This window comes from Rhinopithecus bieti, unplaced genomic scaffold, assembly GCF_001698545.2.
Source record: "Rhinopithecus bieti isolate Rb0 unplaced genomic scaffold, ASM169854v2 scaffold_115, whole genome shotgun sequence".
Lineage (NCBI taxonomy): Eukaryota > Metazoa > Chordata > Mammalia > Primates > Cercopithecidae > Rhinopithecus > Rhinopithecus bieti.
The window spans coordinates 480,536-502,019 of record NW_016803181.1 but is presented as its reverse complement, the minus strand read 5'-3'; the positions used below and the strand labels follow the sequence as shown (position 1 = coordinate 502,019).

Sequence of the window (21,484 nt, the reverse complement as noted above, 5' to 3'; positions counted from 1 at the left end):
CTCTCAAGCAGCTGGAATTACAGACATGTACTACCATGCCTGGCTAATTTTTGTATTTTTAGTAGAGATGGAGTTTCGCCATGTTGGCCCAGTCTGGTCTCGAACTCCTGACCTCAGCTGATCCACCCGCCTCGGCCTCCCAAAGTGGTTGGATTACAGACATGAGCCACTGTGCCCAGCCTCCTGTAACAGGTACTTCTGAGCACCACCTATGCACCAGGTCCTATGCCTGGCACTGGGTTATAAGAATGAAAAGACACAGGAATGTCTCTAAACCCAATGGGGACAAAGATACACACACTAACAATTATGAACAAGGAGATGACAGCTCTACTAGCGGCAGGCACAAAGGAGGTACAGGTAGCGCCTAAAGCCACCTAGGAAAATAGCAAGAGAAGGAGACACTGCAGTGGAGTCTGGCAGGGGGACCAGCAGAAGGGGAACATTCCAGGCTGAGAGAGATGGGATGCAAACACAATAGTGACCACGGACAATCGGGGAAGGAGGGAGCATGGTAAGATGTGTTCTAGATTTCTTTCTGGGAGGAGGGAAAAAGAGAAAGAAGTACCTAAGTGATGCATGCTTTCACATTTTTTCTCTGAATATAGGTAGTTTTCTAAGGACAACTCAGTAAATATGTGATGGCCCCACCCTACACATGAATACATGCTTAGGAGTTCACTGGCTCTGACTGCCATTTGCTCACTGACATGTAACAAACCCAGGCTTCCATTAATTTCCAATCCTGTTATGTGTTGGGAAGCAGATTGCAACATAGGCACACAGGCTCACTATAAATAATGTTCTTAGTGTGTACACCTCTAAACGGTGATGCAAGAAGTGTAGATGACCTCCCGATTAACCTGCTTTGACTTAGTGCCATGAAACAAATAGTTATGAAGGAAGTGAGAGAAAAGACTGTCTTCTCTTCTTCAGGTGTACATGCAGATGCTTGCAAGTAATTTGCATCTGTGAATAACAAAATAGGAATTTACCAGCCCTCTTTTCCTACTAAAAGGACTTGTTTTACTTTTTAAAATTATGGTAAAATTACAGTAGCTTTTCTGCTGGAAAGAAAATGAGAATTTCTTACTGTTTTCGTATTTCTTTGTTTAAGACCAAGGCCCCAGAAATAACCCACAGGGATTATTGCACTGCTTCCAGGTGTAACAGCAAACTGTTCAGAATAATGTATTCTCCTCCTTGTTGAGTCTTATTTAAAAAAAAAAAAAAAAACTTTCAGGATTCATAGCAGCATTACTCACAATATCCAAAAAGTAGAAACAACCTAAATATCTACCAACTAGTAAACGGAGAAACAAATTTGGTATACTCCTAAAATCGAATGAATATATTAGTTGGCCATGAAAATGAATGAAGTACTGATACATTCTGTAACACGAACGTTGAAAACATGCTGAGTGAAAGAAGCCAGACACAAAAGAACACACATTGTACGATTCCACTTACATGTAATGTCCAATAAAGTAAACATGCAGAAAAAGAAAGTAGACTCATGGCTGCTATGGTCTGGGCACAAGGAGTGACTGTAAGTAAATGGGCACAAGTTTCTTTGTGAGTTAATGGAAATATGTTAAAATTATATTGTGACGATGGCTGTACAACTCTATAAATATATTAAAATTCATTGACTTATATCGTTTAAATAGGTGAATTTTATCATATGTAAATTATATCTCAGTCCAGAATATCAAACTGAAGACTTAAGACTTTACCAGAGGAGGTACTACCAGGAGAATTCAGCAGGACACTGAACACAAAATGGTTCAACATAAAATGCATTAGCGTACCCACCAGAAGTACTCTTGAGAAAGGACTCTGACTTCACTCTTATATTTGAGTCCTGTGCAATGGCACTTTCCAGATATTCAAAAAGCAATGGAAGAGATGCAACGCCACCATAAAGCAGGCATGGCAAATTGGCATCTCAGGGCATACATTCATCTTGCTAAAAGGATTCAGATGACTCACATAATACTTTTGAAAAAAAATTAATTGGCAACATTTTAAATTATGGAATTCTAGATTTTTTTATTCCTCTTCTGAAAGAATAGAAAAGTCCTGCCCACTGAGTCTAGATTCCTACAAAGCAATTATTAGCTGCAACTGCTGAGCGGCTGATCCCCATGAATGGGAATGTGGACACACTCTTCACAGGCCACAACTGCAACCTGGCCTGTTGTTGCTTGACTTGTCACCTGCCTTGTTTGGCTCCATGGATGGTGAGATTCCAGTCCCTTCTAAAGAGCTGCAGCTGCTCTGGGCAAGATTTGATGGTAACATGATTGCAGAAATATATCTAAGGAAGAATGTGCCATCAGAAGGGAAGCCTGAGAAAGAGAGGCAAATATAGGTGCAGCCCATCCTAACACAGGCCATAAATAATTCACTTAATTCTTTCTACTGCTCTGGAATCTGAGGCTCAGAAAGTTTAAGCAACTTTACCCAAAGCCACTCAGCTAGAAACCTATCTAAGCAGGACTCAAAGTCAGGCTTCTATTCCAACATCCATTCTCTTAACCACAACGGCAATGACTTCTCCCAGTACGCTGTGGGCTTCATGTAACTCTATATCCCTCCATGCAGACAGCATCAGACAGGTGAAGAAATCAGGGTCCCTGGCCTGAGAGGCTGAAATGACTCTATAGGTGAGTTATACAATCAATACCGTCACAGGTCATTAAGGTATTATGTTTTGAACAGACAAAGAGTTCTAAATTTTCACCTTAACCTAAAATGTAGTTAAATTTTAACATAGGGCATAAAATCAGAATAGCCAGCACTTTCCCTTCAGCAATGTTTCCTCTCTGTTAATCTTGAAATCAAAAGTACTCATGGATATAAAATACTTTTCAATTCTTGCTTGCTTACTTAATTCAATTCTCTAGAATATATTATCTAAACTGTATTCATGAAGCACTAGCTAGAAAAGAAAAAGGCAGGAATTTGCTGATTATGAGATCTTTACACAGTTTTGATAAAATTGATCAAATTATGTAGAATTGCAGTAACTGAGAGGTAAGGTTCACTTCCAAATGAACATCCTTTTAAAGAGGATGGGAAGAGAAAGCAATCACCACTGCAATATGAAACCTTGGAAATAAATCCTCCAGAGGAATTCTGGTGTTACCTGGCCAAATCCAACTGACCATCTAATCATTTGTTAAATAACCACTGAATCATTCCCTTGTTCTTTCAGAGCTGTTCCATACTGCATCAAAAAGCCCTCATTGCAGAGTTATCAATCAGATGAAAAATCTACTGCAAATTACAACACAAATACCACCAACTGCAACCAAGCTGAAGTGACACCGTGATCTAGCAGCTCTGCCCCAGCATCCTCATGGAACTCTCACCCCCAGGTCTTCTCTCAGTGGTTCTGTTTTCCCTGGCTGTTGCTAAATCAACCTGTCCTTTGCGAGGCATCTGTTTTGGACATTTATTCTCTTTCTGTTCATCACAAGCAGACTAAAAAGCAGTATACGGAACACTGACTACTCATTTGCTTCATGATGCTAATTTTTTAATACAACTCAAAAGAAAGTTAGCTCCTGGCTACCTGATCTTACCTGTCCAAAGCAATAGCAGGGAAGCTGAGGATGGTCACAGAGCAGAAGACTTTGTGCAAAAATTTGACGACCTTGCAGAAGAGCATGGTGTAGATCCACCAGCAACAGTGAGGACTGGTGCTGAGGATGATGTCGAAGGGCACACAGACCAGGCTGGCACAAATCCCCGAGCAGGCCAGGTTTTTAATGAACCTGTTGGTGACAGATTTGAACACGGTTGTGCGGCAAGTTGACCATAACACCATGAAGTTTCCTGGCCAGATATGAAAGAAAATAAAATAATTTAAATAAAAATTTAAAAACTCTAAAAAGGAAAAAAATACAGGTTAAAAAATGTAAAAAAAAAAAAACACACACACATTTGAGAGTTGATTTCAAAAGATTTAATTTAAATCCTATTACAATTAAAATTTAACATATTATATGATATATTATGTCAATTAGGTGACATTATTAAATCACTTACATATCAATGTCTAGAAAAAATTTTAGTGGTGAGTTTCTCTATTTAATTTTGGGCAAAATAGTATTATAACAATAGCTTAGTCTCATCAGTATATAAACAATTTGTTAGTTATTACTTAATCCCAGGCAGTCTGCTCTTATCAAGTTTTTCAATGACCTCCACATTGCCAAACTCTGCAATAGAAATACAGTGCAAGCCACACATGTCATCTTAAATTTCTGGTAGCCACGTTTTGAAATAGTAAAGAGAAGCAGGTGAAATTTTAATATTTTTTATTCAACCCAACAGATCCCAAATATTTCAACATGTAATGATTACTTGAAAATTATTAATATTTTGCATTCTTGTTTTTGTACTAAGTCTTCAAAATCCAGTGTGCATTTTATTTTACACTGACAGCACATCTCAGTGTGCACTAGTCACCTTTCAATAGCCACAGGCAGCTCGTGACCACCATACTGGACAGCACCATTCTAGACTTCAGCAGCGGTGATGCAACCAACCATCTCTCTTTGAGCATTGTCCTCTGCCGCTTCCACAGGCCTACAACCTCCTGGCTTTCCTTCCACCCTCCCACTTCTGCCTATCCTTGGCTGCTGCAAGTCTACTCTTACCAGGTTTTGCAGAAGAGCATGGTACAGCTCCGCCCCCTCTATCCTCTCTCAGTAGCCTCTCCCTACGTTAGACTACCCATTCTGGTAATTTTCCATCAAAATGCTAATGACTCCCAAATTCATGTCCTAAAGTAGGCGTTTCCTCTCAGCTGCAGACTCCTTTTTCCAGATAAACTTCTGATACCCCTCTCAATCCCCACCATGTTCCTCAAGGGTTTACCTACTCTGATGCCTACTGCCTAATCTCATACCTTCCTTCCCCTGGCTTGCTGGGCTCCAGCCACTCCAGCCTTTGATCCGTTCCTGAAACACATCAGGGCTAATCCTGCCTCAGTGCCTTTGTACATGTTTTTTTATACTGCTTGGGATGTTGTTCATATGGCTGATTACTTTAAATCCCAGTCTTAGTTTAAATGCTGCCTTGTCAGAAAAGCCTTCTCTAACCATCATTTTATTTTAAACACTAACTGCTCCTGCCTCCACTATGCTCCATTATCATATCCCATTGCATCTTTCATAGTTCTCATCACAATTATTCATTTGTTGACTTGTTATCTCTCCATTTCATGAAGAAAAACTGTATCAATCTTGTTCACTGTTATAACTCCATGCCTAGCTCAGTATCTGGCACAGAGTAGGTGTTCGATAAATATTTGCTGAAGAAATGAATTTGTAAAATAAGCAGACACACAGTAATCAAAAGTCCCTGTGGTAAGAGAAACCTCTTTTGTAGTATGTATGTCATGTAAAGATATTCTAAGTCAGCAAGCAGTTCCCAAATCTCACCATACATCAGAATGACTGTACCAGAGATACTGAATCACAGTGCATAAGTATGGCACTGGGAACCTGCAACTGTGACAAGCACGTTGGTCCAGTTGGCCCCCAGACTACAGTTGCTTTTAAACCACTTTTAGACAGAGTCCACAGCCCCATGCCCAGACTCTCACAAGGAACCAGTCCTCAGGCGTGCAGGCCTGCCTGCTGAGGGGTTTTATTAGCATTTACATGCTCATGAATGAGGAAAGTTGTTTTCATGCTGTTATTTCTTTAAAACCAGAGACTGCTATAATCACATTTTATTTCCATCTATTTATATGCCTCTAGGCAGCATCCAGAGCCTAATCTCTTCTGCTGTTAAGAACCTGAGGCTAAAGAATCCTATGTTCTTTCCATTCTCTAAACCTCTCCTCTTGTTCTCTCTCCTCATTTAAAACTGACTCATTTGGTTCTAAGAACCTGAATTGGACCAATATGTCAGGAGAGACGCACCCATACCCAATACCCAATTCGCTGCACATTTAAAAATAAATGTGTGTGTGTGTGTGCTTGTGTGTGCACGTGCATGCCCACACAGCCACAAAGCAAGATAACTATATGATTATTTAACCTCATTAGCACTTCAGATTCTCCTTCATTTTACAAGGCATGCCAAGTAAGGACAATTCAGTATATATTTAAGTAACAAAAGTTTCAACCTCCATATACTTTTTATTTTAGAAGTCACATTGTAAGTCACCTAATCTCCCCTAGAAATGCTCTAAGCTCTGGAACTATTCCAATTCCCTATGTATTCCCATTATACTTTCTAATGTTGAATTCCATGACAATACCCAATGCCGTAGCTATGGACACAGCAACACAATTAGGATACACTCACAGCCCATACAACCAAAAAGGAAATAAGAGGTAGAGAGTGGTGACACTGGTACAAGTCTGCCTCCCTGGGACTGCTGTAACTCTGTCATTCCTCAAGAAAAATAACTAAAGGATACTAGGCTTAAGACTTGAGTGATGAAATAATCTGTACAACAAACCCCTATGACCCATGTGTACCTATGTAACAGACCTGCACATCCTGCACATGTAGCCCTGAACTTAAAATAAAAGTTAAAAAATGCAAATTAAGATTTCTCTTTCTGTAATATACGTAATAGTCAAAGAGAGTGGATTTGGAAGCCAAAACATGTGAATTAACCACAACTCTGACAAACCATGCTTGATTGATAATGAAGAACCTTTTTCCAACTAAATTTTGCCTCTGCAAAATTTTAGCTTTGGTTGTCTTTTTTAACTGGTTTATTGGCTTTGCATCTTTGAGAGCAACAATTCTGGCCTGTTAAAGAGACTAGTAACTAAAACGAAAAAGATATTCCAAAAGAGCATTGGGAAATCGTGTGCATCTGAGAATCCTCCTGGGAAAACAGACATATTACCCCTTTGAAAACTACCAGCTTCCCCAGACTTAAAGCAGTAAAAGATCCATGGCCATGCTTTTACAGAAAGATAACACACCACCCAAAATATTCTAAAAACTAGAACTTGAAAAAAGCTAATGCAAACTGGAGGTGATATTAAATTACAAGGAAAAGCCTATGACAGACTGTGCCAAGAGGGAGGCCAAAGTGGATCCACAAGGGTCAGAAAGCCTACAAAGGAACTTTTACACTCAGTATACAACTTGTGATGCAAGAGGGAAGTTTAAGCAAGTAACAGTAACCCCATAATAGAAGAAACAACCAGCCGACAACTACTTTGTGTTACTGGATTTTTTAACGCCTTCTTTGCTTCAGTTTGCAGTCCAAAATGAAACCAAGAAGAGGGTCTTGGATTAAAAGAACTGTGTGAAGGGCATATTAGGAAAGGCTTTTAATTAATATGCCAGGTAACAACAGGAATGACTTTTAACCTAACTATGCATTTATATATAAAGTAGCTTTCTTATATAGAACATACAGTTGGCTCTTGCTTTTTAAAATTATTTAGTTTTTTTAAATTATTATTTTTTATTATACTTTAAGTTCTAGGGTACATGTGCACAACCTGCAGGCTTGTTACATATGTATACATGTGCCATGTTGGTGTGCTGCACCCATTAACTCGTCATTTACATTAGGTATATCTCCTAATGCTATCCCTCCCCCCTTCCCTCATCCCACAACAGGCCCGGGTGTGTGCTGTTCCCCACCCTGTGTCCAAGTGATCTCATTGTTCAGTTCCCACCTATGAGGACATGTGGTGTTTGGTTTTCTGTCCTTGCGATAGTTTGCTCAGAATGATAGTTTCCAGCTTCATCCAATGTCCCTACAAAGGGACATGAACTTCATCCTTTTTTATGGCTGCATAGATATCCATGCGTGTATATGTGCCACCATTTTCTTATTCCAGTCTATCAATTGATGGACATTTGGGTTGGTTACAGGTCTTTTGCTATTGTGAATAGGGCCGCCAATAAACATACATGTGCATGTGTCTTTATAGCAGCATGATTTATAATCCTTTGGAGTATAATACCAGTAATGGGATGGCTGGATCAAAATGGTCATTTCTAGTTTCTAGATCCTTGAAGGAATCGCTCACACTGTCTTCCACAATGGTTGAACTAGTTTACAGTCCCACCAACAGTGTAAAAGTGTCCTATTTCTACCACATCCTCTCCCAGCACCTGTTGTTTCCTGGCTTTTTCAATGATTGCCATTCTTAACTGGTGTGAGGATGGATATCTCATTGTGGTTATTGATTTGCATTTCTGCTTGATATGGCCAGTGATGAGAGCATTTTTTCATGTGTCTGTTGGCTTGCATTTAAATTCTTCTTTTGAAAAAGTGTCTATTCATATCCTTTGCCCCTTTTTGATGGGGTTGTTTGGTTTTTATCTTGTAAATTTATTTGAGTCTTATAGATCTGGATATTAGCCCTTTGTCAGATTGAGTAAGATTGCCAACATTTTCATCCCATTCTGATAGGTTGCCTGTTCACTCTGATGGTAGTTTCTTTTGCTGTGCAGAAGATTCTTTAGTTTAATTAGATTCCCATTTGTCAATTCTGGGCTTTTGTTTGCCATTGGCTTTTTGGTGCTATTAGTCATGAAGTCCTATGTCCCATGCCTATGTCCGAAATGGTATTGCCTAGGATTTCTTCTTAGGGTTTTTATGGTTTGTAGGTCTAACATTTAAGTCTTTAATCCATCTTGAATTAATTTTTGTTATAAGGTGTAAGGAAGGATCTAGTTCAGCTTTCTACATATGGCTAGCCAGTTTCCAGCACCCTTATTAAATAGGGAATCCGTTTCCCCATTTCCTTGTTTTTGTCAGGTTTGTCAAAGATCAGAATGGGCTGATAGATGTGGTGGTAATTTATTTTCTATGCTCTTTATTCTGTTCCACTTGGTCTATATTCTCTGTTTTTGGTACCAGCACCATTTGCTGTTTTGGTTACTGTAGCCTTGCTAGTATAGTTTGAAGTAGGTAACGTGATGCCTCAGCTTTGTTCTTTTGACTTAGGATTGTCTTGGCAATTGTGGGCTCTTTATGGTTCCATATTGAACTTTAAAGTAGTTTTTTCCCAATTCTGTGAGGAAAGTCATTGGTAGACTTGATGGGGGGTTGAATTTGAATCTATAAATTACCTTGGCCAGGGATGGCCATTTTTCATGATATTGATTTTCCTATCCATGAGCATGGAATGTTCTCCCATTTGTTTTGTCGTCTTTTATTTCATTGCAGCAGTGGTTTTAGTTCTCCTTGAAGAGGTCCTTCACATCCCTTGTAAGTTGAATCCTAGGTATTTTATTCTCTTTGAAGCAATTCGTGAATGGAGTTCACTCATGATTAGGCTCTCTGTTGTCTGTTCTGGTGTATAGGAATGCTTGTGATTTTGCACAATATTTTGATATCCTGAGACTTTTTGCTGAAGTTGCTTATTCAAGCTTAAGGAGATTTTGGGCTGAGATGATGGGGTTTCCTAAATATACAATCATGTCACTCCTGGCAAACAGGGACAACTTGACTTCCTCTTTCCTAATTGAATACCCCTTTACCTTCTTTCCCTGCCTGATTGCCCTGCCAGAACTTCCAACACTATTGTTGCATAGAGAGTGGTGAGAGAGGGACATCCCTGTCTTGTGCCAGATTTTCAAAGAATGCTCCAGTTTTTGCCCATTCCATTTATGATATTGGCTGTGCGTTTGTCATAAATAGCTCTTATTATTTTGAGGTATGTCCCATCAATATGTAATTTATTGAGAGTTTTTAGCATGAAGCGCTGTTGAATTTTGTTGAAGGCCTTTTCTGCATCTGTTGAGATAATCATGTGGTTTTTGTCTTCAGTTCTGTTTATATGCTGGATTACATTTATTGATTTGCGTATGTTGAACCAGCCTTGCATCCCAGGGATGAATCCCACTTGATCGTAGTGGATAAGCTTTTTGTATCACATCTGTTCTTTTTTCCTTTTTATCTTTCTGACTTAGGATTACAGGTTGAGTATCCCTTATCCAAAATGCATAGAATCAGAAGCATTTCAAATTTCAAACTTTTTCAGATTTTGGAATATTTGCATTATATTTTCCAGTTGAGTATCTCAAATCCAAAAATCCAAAATCCAAAATCCAAAATGTTTCAATGAGCATTTCATTTGAGCATCATGTTGGTGCTCAAAAAGTTTCAGATTTTGGGCTGGGCGTAGTGGCTCATGCCTGTAATCCCAGCACTTTGGGAGACCAAGGTAGGCAGATCACGAGGTCAAGAGATTGAGACCATCCTGTTCAACATGGTGAAAACCCGTCTCTACTAAAAATATAAAAATTAGCTAGGCGTGGTGGCATGTGCCTGTAGTCCCAGCTACTCAGGAGGCTGAGGCAGGAGAATCACTTGAACCTGGGAAGCAGAGGTTGCAGTGAGCCAAGATTGCGCCACTGCACTCCAGCCTGGTGACAGAGTGAGACTCCATTTCACACACACACAAAAAAATTCAGATTTTGGAGCATTTCAGTTTTGTATTTTCAGATTTAGGATGCTCACAGTGTGACTGAATATTTTTTATGATTCCATTTTATCTCCACTGTTGGCTTATTATTTATACTTCTTTTAAATTGTTTTAGTGGTTGCCCTATATTTACAACATACATCATGAATTATCGTCTACATTCAAATACTGTTATACTGCTTTACATGTAATATAAGAATCTTATAACAGTATTGTAATGGTTAATACTGAATGGTTAATACTGATTGAAGGATGCAAAGTGCTGGTTTTGGGTGTGTCTGTGAGGGTGCTGCGAACAGAGATTAACATTTGAGTCAGTGGACTGGGAAAGGCAGACCCACCCTCAATCTGGGTGGGCACAATCTAATCAGCTGCCAGCATGGCAAGAATAAAAGCAAGCAGAAAAACGGAACGACTAGACGGGCTAAGTCTTCTGGCCTCCATCTTTCTCCTGTGCTGGATGCTTCCCGCCCTCAAATATCAGAATTCACGTTCTTCAGCTTTTGGACTCTTGGACTTACACCAGTGATTTGCCAGGGGCTCTTGGACCTTTGGCTACAGACTGAAGGCTGCACTACTGGCTTCCCTACTTTTGAGGTTTTGGGACTTGAACTGGCTTCCTGGCTTCTCAGCTTACAGACAGCCTATTGTGGGACTTCACTCTGTGATTGTGTGAGTCATTTCTTCTAATAAACTCACCTTCATATATATATATATATATATATATCCTATTAGTTCTGTCCCACTGGAGAACCCTGACTAATACAAGTATATTCCTAATTCCTGTCTTCTAAGCTTTATTATTTTTTTTTTTTTTGAGACAGGGTCTTGCTCTATTGCCCAGTCTGGAGTGCAGTGGCATGATCCCAGCTGACTGCAACCTCCGCTACCCACAGGCTCAGGTGATCCTCCTGCCTCAGCCTCCCAAGTGGCTGGGACTACAGGTGCATACCACTATACCTGGCTAATTTTTGTAGAGACAGGGTCTTACTATGTTGCCCAGGCTTGTCTTGAACTCCTGGGCTTAAGTGATCGGCCTGCCTCAGCTCCCAAAATGCTGGAATTACAGGCATGAGCCGCCGTGCCCAGGCCTCTTCTCAGCTTCTTAAACTGATCTGACAATCTCTGTCTTTTAATTGGTATATTTAGAATACTTACATTTTATTGTCATACATTTTATTTTTATATAAACTGTAATTCAATATACATTGCTACAATTTCTTCTGTCAGCAGTCATTTAACGTTTAGAGTAATTAAAAATAAGAAAAAGTCTTTTATAGTTACTTCCATTTCAATCATTTCTGGAGATCTTTATTTCTTTGTGTAGATAGATGTTTCTGTCTGGTTTCATATTCCTTCCACCTAAGGAATGTCCCTGAGCATTTCTTGTAGTACAGGTCTGCTAGTAATGAATTTCCTCTCTTTTTGGTTGTCTGAAAAATGTCTTTCTTTTTTCCTCATTTTTGAAAGAGTATTTTTGCTGAGGATAATTTTCTGAGTTGAAAGGGTTTCTTCCCCCCAGCAGTTGAAAGATGTCACTCCATTGTCTTCTGGATTGCAGTTCCTGATAGTAAGTTTCCTGACTCTCACCTTTGCTTCTCTGTGTATAATGTGTCTTTTTTTTTTTTCTCTCTACCTTCCTTCAAGATTTTCTCTTTCGTTTACAGCAGTTTAAATATCATGTGTCAGCCGGGCGCGGTGGCTCAAGCCTGTAATCCCAACACTTTGGGAGGCCGAGGCGGGTGGATCACGAGGTCAGGAGATCGAGACCATCCTGGCGAACACGGTGAAACCCCGTCTTTACTAAAAAATCCAAAAAACTAGCCGGGCGAGGTGGGCGGGCGCCTGTAGTCCCAGCTACTCGGGAGGCTGAGGCAGGAGAATGGCGTGAACCCGGGAGGCGGAGCTTGCAGTGAGCTGAGATCCGGCCACTGCACTCCAGCCTGAGCGACAGAGCGAGACTCCGTCTCAAAAAAAAAAAAAAGAAAGAAAAAGAATAGTAAATATCATGTGTCTAGGTAGTTAAATATGATGTGTCTAGGGGTGTGTGTGTGTATGCGTGCACACACACATTTGTTAGGATTATGGTTTGATGTCTTTTATCATCATTTTAATAGCTACATAAAGGCAACAGTGCTTTCATGGTCATGCCCTAATTCATTTTACCTATTGTATATTGATGGTTTTTTTAAACTGTTTCCAACATTTCATTATTATACAACGCTGAGATCAACATCCTTATATGTACAATCTTTGGGAATTGAACTGAATATTTACTAGGTATAAATTACTAGAAGCAGAATTTCTGGGTTAAACAGCTTGCACATTTTTAATATATATTACCAAAGGACTCTCCACAAATGGCATGTGAGAAAGTTGGTTTCTCCAAATGCTCACTAAAAGTTCTGCAGCCTCACTAAAATGTTTGCAACTGTGCATGTTTCCTCTATCCTAGGATTTATGTCTTTCTATTTCTAGAAAATTTTCATCCATTGCCTCTTTGAATTTTATCCTACCTCTTTCTCTTTATTCTCTTTTTCTGGATTTCTTATCAGACTTATGTTAGCCCTCATTCTATTGATTATATCTTAACCACTCATTCTTATTTTCCACCAATTCATCCTCTTCTGAAAACTGGGTGATATTTCTCAGGTTTACCTTCCATTTTTAATCCATTCTCAATTCATCTGGAATAATCATATCATCCCCTCTTTTATTTAAAATTTGTGTTTGCGTCTACTTCAGTTGGCCTATTCTTTATTCCTAGTATTCAGTTAGTTTACTATGGCTCCCATTCCTTCGTTAATCTGTAATCATTTTTAAATGCTTATGTTTTCTTTCAGATTATTCTGTTGTATCTAGTTCTAGAAGGATTAATTTTGCCATCTCTTGGGTCGGCTTGCTGTCCTTTCTGGTTTTTCTCAGATGGTTCCTAACATTCAATTATGAGCTCATAGTTTGTGGAGGTTGTTTTTCTGTGGGAGGTTATACTACCTGGCTACAGAAGTGTTCCAAGTGGCTGGCCAAGCACACATTAGTACTTCGTTGCACTTTTGTGAGCAAATAAAAGACAAGACGGTTGACAGATCATTCTGAGAAAGGTTAAGTTTGTAGTGAAATTTTTATCCTAGGGAGATGCAGGATATTTTAATAACTAAGGACACAGATCCTGAAACCCAACTCCCAGACTCAGTACCAAGCTCTATCACTTAACAGCTATGTGATTATGGGCAAATTAACTTCTCTGTGCTTCAGTGTCATCATCTATAATGTGAACGTAATAACAAAGTCTATGTGCAAGAGGCATTGTGAGGGCTAAATTAGTCAATACGGTAATATATGTACAGTGCTTAGAACTGCTTCTTGTGAATAGCATGTGCTGTTTAAATGTTATACACTACTGTTACTATTATTTACCTGAAGGTTTCAGAGGGAACCAAGAAAAGGTCTGAAAGAGAGAAAAAGAGAGAGGTTTGGCCAGAGGAAAAGGAATATGGAGCTGTGTGTAGAGGAGACAGAAGGGGACAGCTCAGAGGGGAGACCGAGGGCCTTGGGAAGCAACCAGGAATGTGACATGGTAGGACTGACTGGCCCCGGCTTCCAAATGGGACACTGAGGTCTCCCAAGGGAGAATCACCCAGGTTTGCCCTGTGAAGGCCCCTTGAGTGGTGCTCCTCGGGCAGAATCACATCAGATTGTCTCATGTGGTCAGAATGGGTGCCCCGGGACCATGGAGTTCAGGCGACTGTGGCAAATTCAGTGCTCTTCTTCAGGCCTGTAGACATAATTTGTCTCTCTCCTCCTTGCTGTCATCTGGATTCAGTGGCTTCACAAAAGCCTTTCTTTCTCTCTAGCAGAGAGGCCAGGAACCACTATGAGGCCTGCTTTTCCAAGAATGTCCAACCTTGACTCAAAGCAAACATGAAACATCTCAGATTAAGGATATCCCTTCTCCAGATAGGTCCTGCTTCTAGAATCTATGAAGTCTACTATAAAACATTCAATATACCCCACAGAGAATGTAAATTAATACAGCCATTATAATAAACACCAGGGAGGTTCCTCAAAAAAGTAACAACAGAACTATCACATGATTCAGCAATCCCACTACTGGGTATATATCCAAACGAAATGAAATCAGTATCTTAAAGAAATATCTGCACTCCCATGTCCATTGCAGCATCGCTCCCGATCACCAAGATATGGAATCAGCCTAACTGTCTGTCAAAGGATGAACGGATAAATGGACGAATGGTATATATACACAACAGAATACTGCAGCCTTAAGAAAAGGGGGAAATTCTGTCATTTACAATAACACAGATGAACCTGGAGGAGATTATATTATGTGAAATAAGCTAGGAACAGAAAGACAAAGACCACATGATCACATTTACATGTGAATTCTAAAACAGCCGGAATTATAGAAGCAGAGTTGTAGAATGGGCTGCCAGTAGGACGAAGCACTGGGGATATACTGGTCAAAGGACACAAACTTTCTGTTAGGAGAAATAAGTTCAAGAGGTCTACTGTACAACATGGTTACTACAGTAAGCAATATATTATATACTTAAAATTGCTTTAAAATGTAGATTTTAAGTGTTCTCAGCACGAATAAAAATGTGAGATAATGCACATGTCAATTACCTTGATTTAGCTACTCCACATTGTATACATATTTCAAAATACATGTTGTATAACACAGATATATACCATTTTTATCAATGAAAAATATTTTTAAAAAGCAACAACAAAATAAAATGCCTCACAGAATTCTTGCAGTAGCACACAAACACAATACGCCTTAATAGAATGCCAATATGAATTAAAAACCACATAAGGTTACAAAAATCAAAAAATATATCAATGACCTTGGCATTGTTTCATTAAGAAAAAGTAAAAATCTCAAAGTAATGATAAATGGCTGACAGTGTTTTAACCCCAATTAGCTAGACAGCTTGAAACAACCATGAGATTATTTCATCATTATGAAAAGAGTTTTCTAAAATGTTATCTGACTAAGGATATATTACAAATAATAAAACAATGATTCTAACTATACTTGGTTACTTGTTTAATAAAAAACAACAACTAGCCAGGTGTGGTGGCTCACGCCTGTAATCCCAGCACTTTGCGAAGCCAAGGCAGGAGGATTGCTTGAGGCCAGGAGTTCAAGACCCACCTGGTCAACATAGCAAGACCTCATCTCTACAAAAAATAAAAATAAAAAATAAGAGAGCTTAGCCTGGTGTGGTGGCATGCACCTGTAGTCCCAGTCTCTTAGAAGGCAGAGGCAGTAGGATCACCTGAGCCCAGGGGTTGGAGGCTACAGTGAGCTATGATCCCACCACTGGACTTCAGCCTTGATAACAGAGCAGGATCCTGCCTCGAAAAAAAAAAAAAAAAGCTTTGAAAAATATTAATCAATCTAAGACATGTTCCCAATAGGTAGCCAGCAAGCACCCTTGTGCATTTAGGCTCACAGGATGAGGAACTAAAATTTTTAACCAAGATTGAAAAAAACTATTCCATTTTTTGCCACCATAACTAGAAAGCAGTGAAAGCATTCCTGAATATCTGAGGGCATTGTTCTATTTTTTTAAGTATAATTCAAATGTAGTTTCACTATGACACTTATTTTTGAAAAGAGTTGGTTATGTATTCATTATTTGTAAATAAGTAAATATTGCCAGAGAATATTCATTATTTGTGAGATTAACAAATTAAATCCATATTAAAGAATAGTAGAGGTACAAAAGTAACTTGATTGATTTCACTAAAGGCATCCAATGGTTCCCTACTGCCATTAAAACAAAAAAAAAAAAGTTTAAACTTCTCAACATCATACAACAACCTTTAAGATATAACCCCTGGTTACCCGCACACCTACTAACTAATGTTGCAGCATTGTGATGGAATGGGATAATCCTGGAAATTTAAAGGTCAAATTCATGTTTTTCTGAGTCCCTAAAGCTGCTACCCAAGCAAAACCTCCAAAGAGAATTAGAAAGAGTAAGAGAGACAGCGAGGGAAAGACAAACTAGGAATACAGAACTCCTCAGTGTAGAGAAGTCAAATGATACGTAGAGAATTCAAAAAAAGGGACTGTGAAGCTCTGTGGACCAGGAAGTATGATGGAGGGTGGGGAACCAACATTAAACAACTGAGTTTCACAGTTCACACTTCCAAAGCAAATAGTTATAAAAGTTCTAAATAGCTCTAAAAGGATTCTATCTTATTTTGATTTTTAACAATATTGTTCTTGAAACTACGCAGATACATTTTCCAAGTGACCAGAGAGTCAGTGCTCTCTGGGTGATAAGAAATGTTTTGATTTCGGGATTTTTGCTACTGGTAGAAGAATTATAGCCAAAGAATGTAGGGGAAAAGCAGCTTGCAGCCATAGGGCTATACCTGGCGGTGTTCAGTACAATTTGCTCTTCCTCCCAGTCTATAAAGGTTTGAGCCTCTTCCTCACTAAAGAAGTGTCAGTTTGCTGTAACTTATGATTAAACTAATACCTGCCCAACTCAGTTTAAGCTGATTGCTATTGGCGTGAGAAAATCATGTTATTTTAGCTACAATTCATTTGATTCCAGAGGATTTTTTCTGAAATGATGCAGAAAGTTCAAACTAAGCAGGAGTTGAATTCACAGGAAGAAGCTATGTAGTAAGTTCATTAAAAGTCATGGTGAATATTAAACAATTACTTTGAATAAAAAGCATCGTAAGAAATATATATTCCCACTCTAACCATGGATGGTTTCTTCTCAGAATACTTGTTCTCAAAGAAGAATGCAGATAAAATATTAGCAAGATTCACTTTGTAACTCTATACTACAAAATATATATAAAGAGACTCCAACAATAGCCTCATCCAGTCAGCTCCTGTGAGGCCACACACAATGGATTTTAGGTGAGTCTATAATAAATGCACATATCTTTTAGCAAGAATGGTATCCCAAAGGGTAAGGCAAACTGCATAGCATGATCAAAACAAAACTATTTCGGCGACCACAGTCAAGTCTGCCCCATCCTTGGGGCTCTCTCATGGAATTCACAAAGTCCCTGAAATTAGTCATTCACGTCTTTCAACACACAGCAAGATAGATACAGAGACATAAAGTAAGAAGAAAAATACAGTCCGAATCTGAATTGTTAACTCTTCTCCTTATATTTTCAGTGACTTGAATTTTTTCCATATAAATCAACTGGAAAACTTTCATGGCTTCACAAGATACCTTCTCTCTGGTCGCTCACATTAGGTCTATTAACCTCCTTGAGAAGCACATTATTCTCTGAAAAGCAAGAGTCTTGAAATCATGGACCCCACTTAGCTGTGGCAGTGTTGAAACCCTTTAATAGCAACAAGTTTCACTTCCCTACTTCCCTTTCCATAGGTATATGGAGAAAACGTCCAGGGAAAAGAAGGAAAAGTTTTACCTACCTCTACCCATTGTTAAGCATGCTCCCTTTGGATGGCCATCCGAACAAGCCACACTTGATGGAGTGGACGTGAAACAGTTCTTTATCTTAAATATCTACTACACAGGCCATCTTACTAAGAGGTTCTTGCCCATATAAAGTTACTCATGCAATCTTTAAAGCCTGGGAAGGCAGGGTCCGTATCTTCTGCACCATTCATCTTGCACTTAGGCTTTCTGGGTTATTTCTCCCCTTGCATATTGTAAGATTATGAAGCCTGAAAAGAACCTTATCTGAAAACTCTGTCAACCCTCATTAGCAACAGACATGGTTTTATATCTAGGGGTTGCTTCATAAAGACCTAAATAGATGAATAAATTAAAACTTGAAGTTTAATATAACAATGGAATCATCATTTTTTTCCTGTGTACTCACTTTTATAAGTATACCTACTGATGATAACTACCTTCAACCAACAAGCTGAATGTTTACTATCTTCCCATTGCCAACACACAGTGTCAGAGCTGCTTAGAGAGATGTATTCAACAATGATACATCATGCTACACTGTAATTAGTCTAGTGAACGTTCAGGGAATACTCATGCACTCTATTCTACTCCCTCTGTCCCAGTAACTATAATTATGCAGTCCGAAAGGAAAAATTATGTTGGCAATATTTCCAAAGACCCCAAGGGTAAGATAATTAGAGGACTAAGAAAGGAAAGTGAGCCTGATCCTGCTTCAGTCCAATGGGACCTAGCATAGCTGATGTGAACTGGAGAAATAAGATTTTGGAAATGAGAGCTTCTTACTCCTTATGATCTGACACAATCTGACAATGACATTAATTAAAAGCTGAAAATGTCATTCATTTTTCTATAGCTGAATTTAGGAGGCAAGGCAGGAGAAAAAGGAGAGGCCTAAGGGTAAGGAACTAGAAATAGCATTCCAATTCTTCTAACAGATTTTGGGACACTCTCCCACTACTGAGGAGGTTAAATTTCTCTAAAGCAGACCTCCTGTGTGTCCTTCACCACTCTCTCCTCTCCCTGCAAGGAAGGAGAAGGCCAGCAGGAGAGGAGTGTTTGTGCAGTGAGGAGCTGTGAGAGCCAGAATAGCAGATGGGGCAAGAGCTGGGGGTAGCCAGATCCAGGATGAGGCCGGAGATAGCTGGCCAAGACATGGAAGCCTCTGGAATGAAGTGATGGATTTGAAGGTCACAGCAAGGTCAAGAATAGAACACTTAACCTTGCTCTGACCTGAAAGGATGAGTTATAGCACACAGGCCATGAGAGCCAGCCAGCTCAATAAGAGAATGGAATAAATGCTCAAACAGAATGCTGGGAGCCAAGAGCTCTGTAGGAAGGAGGGAGAGGGGCAAAGTAAACAAAATAACAGATTGGCACATTGGTAACATAGAAGGACTTTGATAACTAAGACACTCTGGTCTAGACCCAGAATATCTATGATTCTAGACCCAGAATAATACCTTTAATAATATATATAATTCTAGCAGAATTATCTATGATTGCTTTTGAGGTAAGAACTAAACTGGCAAAGCGTATGTAAGGGCCTTGCAGATGTAACATGATTTTGGAAGTACTTGTCTGTAATGAAGTGCATGTGGGTGGGCAGAAACAACACCTTTTGGAAAGCAAATCCTAATACTTGCTTTTCTCTCTTTTCTTCTTCAGCCCTCCCTCAAGTAAACATGGAGAGAGTGGAAGAGAAGAGGGCAGAAATAGAGAGCAAAACAATAGGGAGACTTATTTCAGTTCCATTTCTCTCCGCATGCTAAGAGCTATTTTGTATGTGTATTTCCCAGTGACTTTAAGCAACGGAGACTTTCTGTGCCTGAATCTTCATTAGTCACGTTGCTGAAAACTGGACAAAGGTTTCTTTGCTTTGTAACATTTTCTAAGCATCCAACATTCATGATGGTGATGGCCACAGTGACACAGATACACAGAGGAGAATTCGCCTAACATTTTCGCATTCCATGAATAATCAGTTTCCAATTCCGCATTTTTATTCTAATATTAGTTGATTTGAATAACATTGAGTTATTTACCATGTAATTTTCCTGCTGGTTCAAAATAATGCAATTTCGAAAATGCTATTAGCCTGTTTAAAGCAGTAAGATCAGTGAGGAGATGTCACCTCTTATTTTCTCATTATGAAACAAAACACAGAGGAAAGAATTTTCTATCCTGGGAAAGATCGATTTTCTGCTTTCTAAGTTTGTAAAATACTGGCTTTCATGGTGCAATCAGTATCACTGACTCAATGTGGATGAAGCAAATAAGATAAAATACAAAATCTGTTCATTTTCATTAAGCCACAGTTTCCATTAGTCTTGCCCTTGGTGTTATTCTTGTAAAGGTTTAAGTATGCAAATACCACGGCTGAAGTCTGATCACTGGATAATAAATACTAGCCAATAAATTTTAATATTACCCTAACTAAGGAAACAAAAGTGAGCATATATGCAAGGATCAGTGACATGCTGCAACTCTTTATTTTTCCAGTAAAGAACTCTGAAATTTTTTAATAGGGGTAAGAAGGTAATCTACAATACCAAATAGATTTTATATACTCATATATGGATGGAAGGAGCCTGGAAAAGTTATCTATACCTTCCTTGTTTCCAGATAAGATTATGTAAGTCTTATGTAACAGAAAGAACAGCTATTTTTGCTAACTGTTAAGAGTTCTGGCAAAAGCAAATATCGTAAGCCCCTCTTCATCAACCTCTGAGATGGTCAATGATCTTCACATCCCTGTGTGGGCCTCTCCCATAGTCAATGAAGTCGACTTGTATGAACAATAGGACATGACAGAAATGTCTGTGAGATTTCCAAGGCTAGGTCATAAAAGACATTGCTACTTCTGTCTTCATCTCTTTTGAATCACTTGCTCTGGGGAAGGCCAACTGACATGTCTTGAGGAAACCCAAGCAGTCCTATGAAGAGGCTCATGTGGTAAGGAACTGGGGCCTCCTGCCAACAGCCATGTGAATGCACCAACTTGGAAGTAGATCCTCCAGCCCCACTCATGCCTTCAGGTGGCCACAGTTCTGGCCAACATCTTGATGCAATCTTATGAGAGACCTTGACCCAGAAATACCCAGCTAAGCTGTTCCTAAATTCCTGATCTACAGAAATTATGAGAGATAATAACTGTTGCTTTAAGCTGCTATGTGTGGAGGTCTACCACTTAGACACTTTGCATAGACTCTTACTTCTTTCATCTTCAGAATGAAAATGATAAAATTTACCTTTTAGAGCTGTTGTACTAAATGAGATATATAAAAAGTGCCAAATACTGCCTTACTCATTACGTGTTAAATATAATATCACATGAGCATTATTATGTGTGAACTTTGTTTTGCTGATCACGTAACTATAAATTGGTAAGACTTATTTCTAAGTCACAAAAGGCATCACAGTAGTCACTGAGCAACCACAAAATAACGTTTTTTCAGAGTGTCAGATTTTACTTACCCTTCCTTTGAGATAAAAAAAATTTTAGCCGGGCGCGGTGGCTCAAGCCTGTAATCCCAGCACTTTGGGAGGCCGAGACGGGCGGATCACGAGGTCAGGAGATCGAGACCATCCTGGCTA

General features: G+C 39.2%; 1 protein-coding gene across 1 annotated transcript in view; it reads right to left on the bottom strand.

The window, feature by feature from the left end:
* GPR176 (G protein-coupled receptor 176) overlaps window positions 1-21,484 on the bottom strand; it is a 123,732-nt gene that overhangs the window by 4,416 nt on the left and 97,832 nt on the right. The window contains exon 2 of the mRNA XM_017868013.1: window positions 3,591-3,843. Coding sequence (XP_017723502.1) covers window positions 3,591-3,843 — 253 coding nt within the window. The remainder of the gene's footprint in view (window positions 1-3,590; window positions 3,844-21,484) is intronic.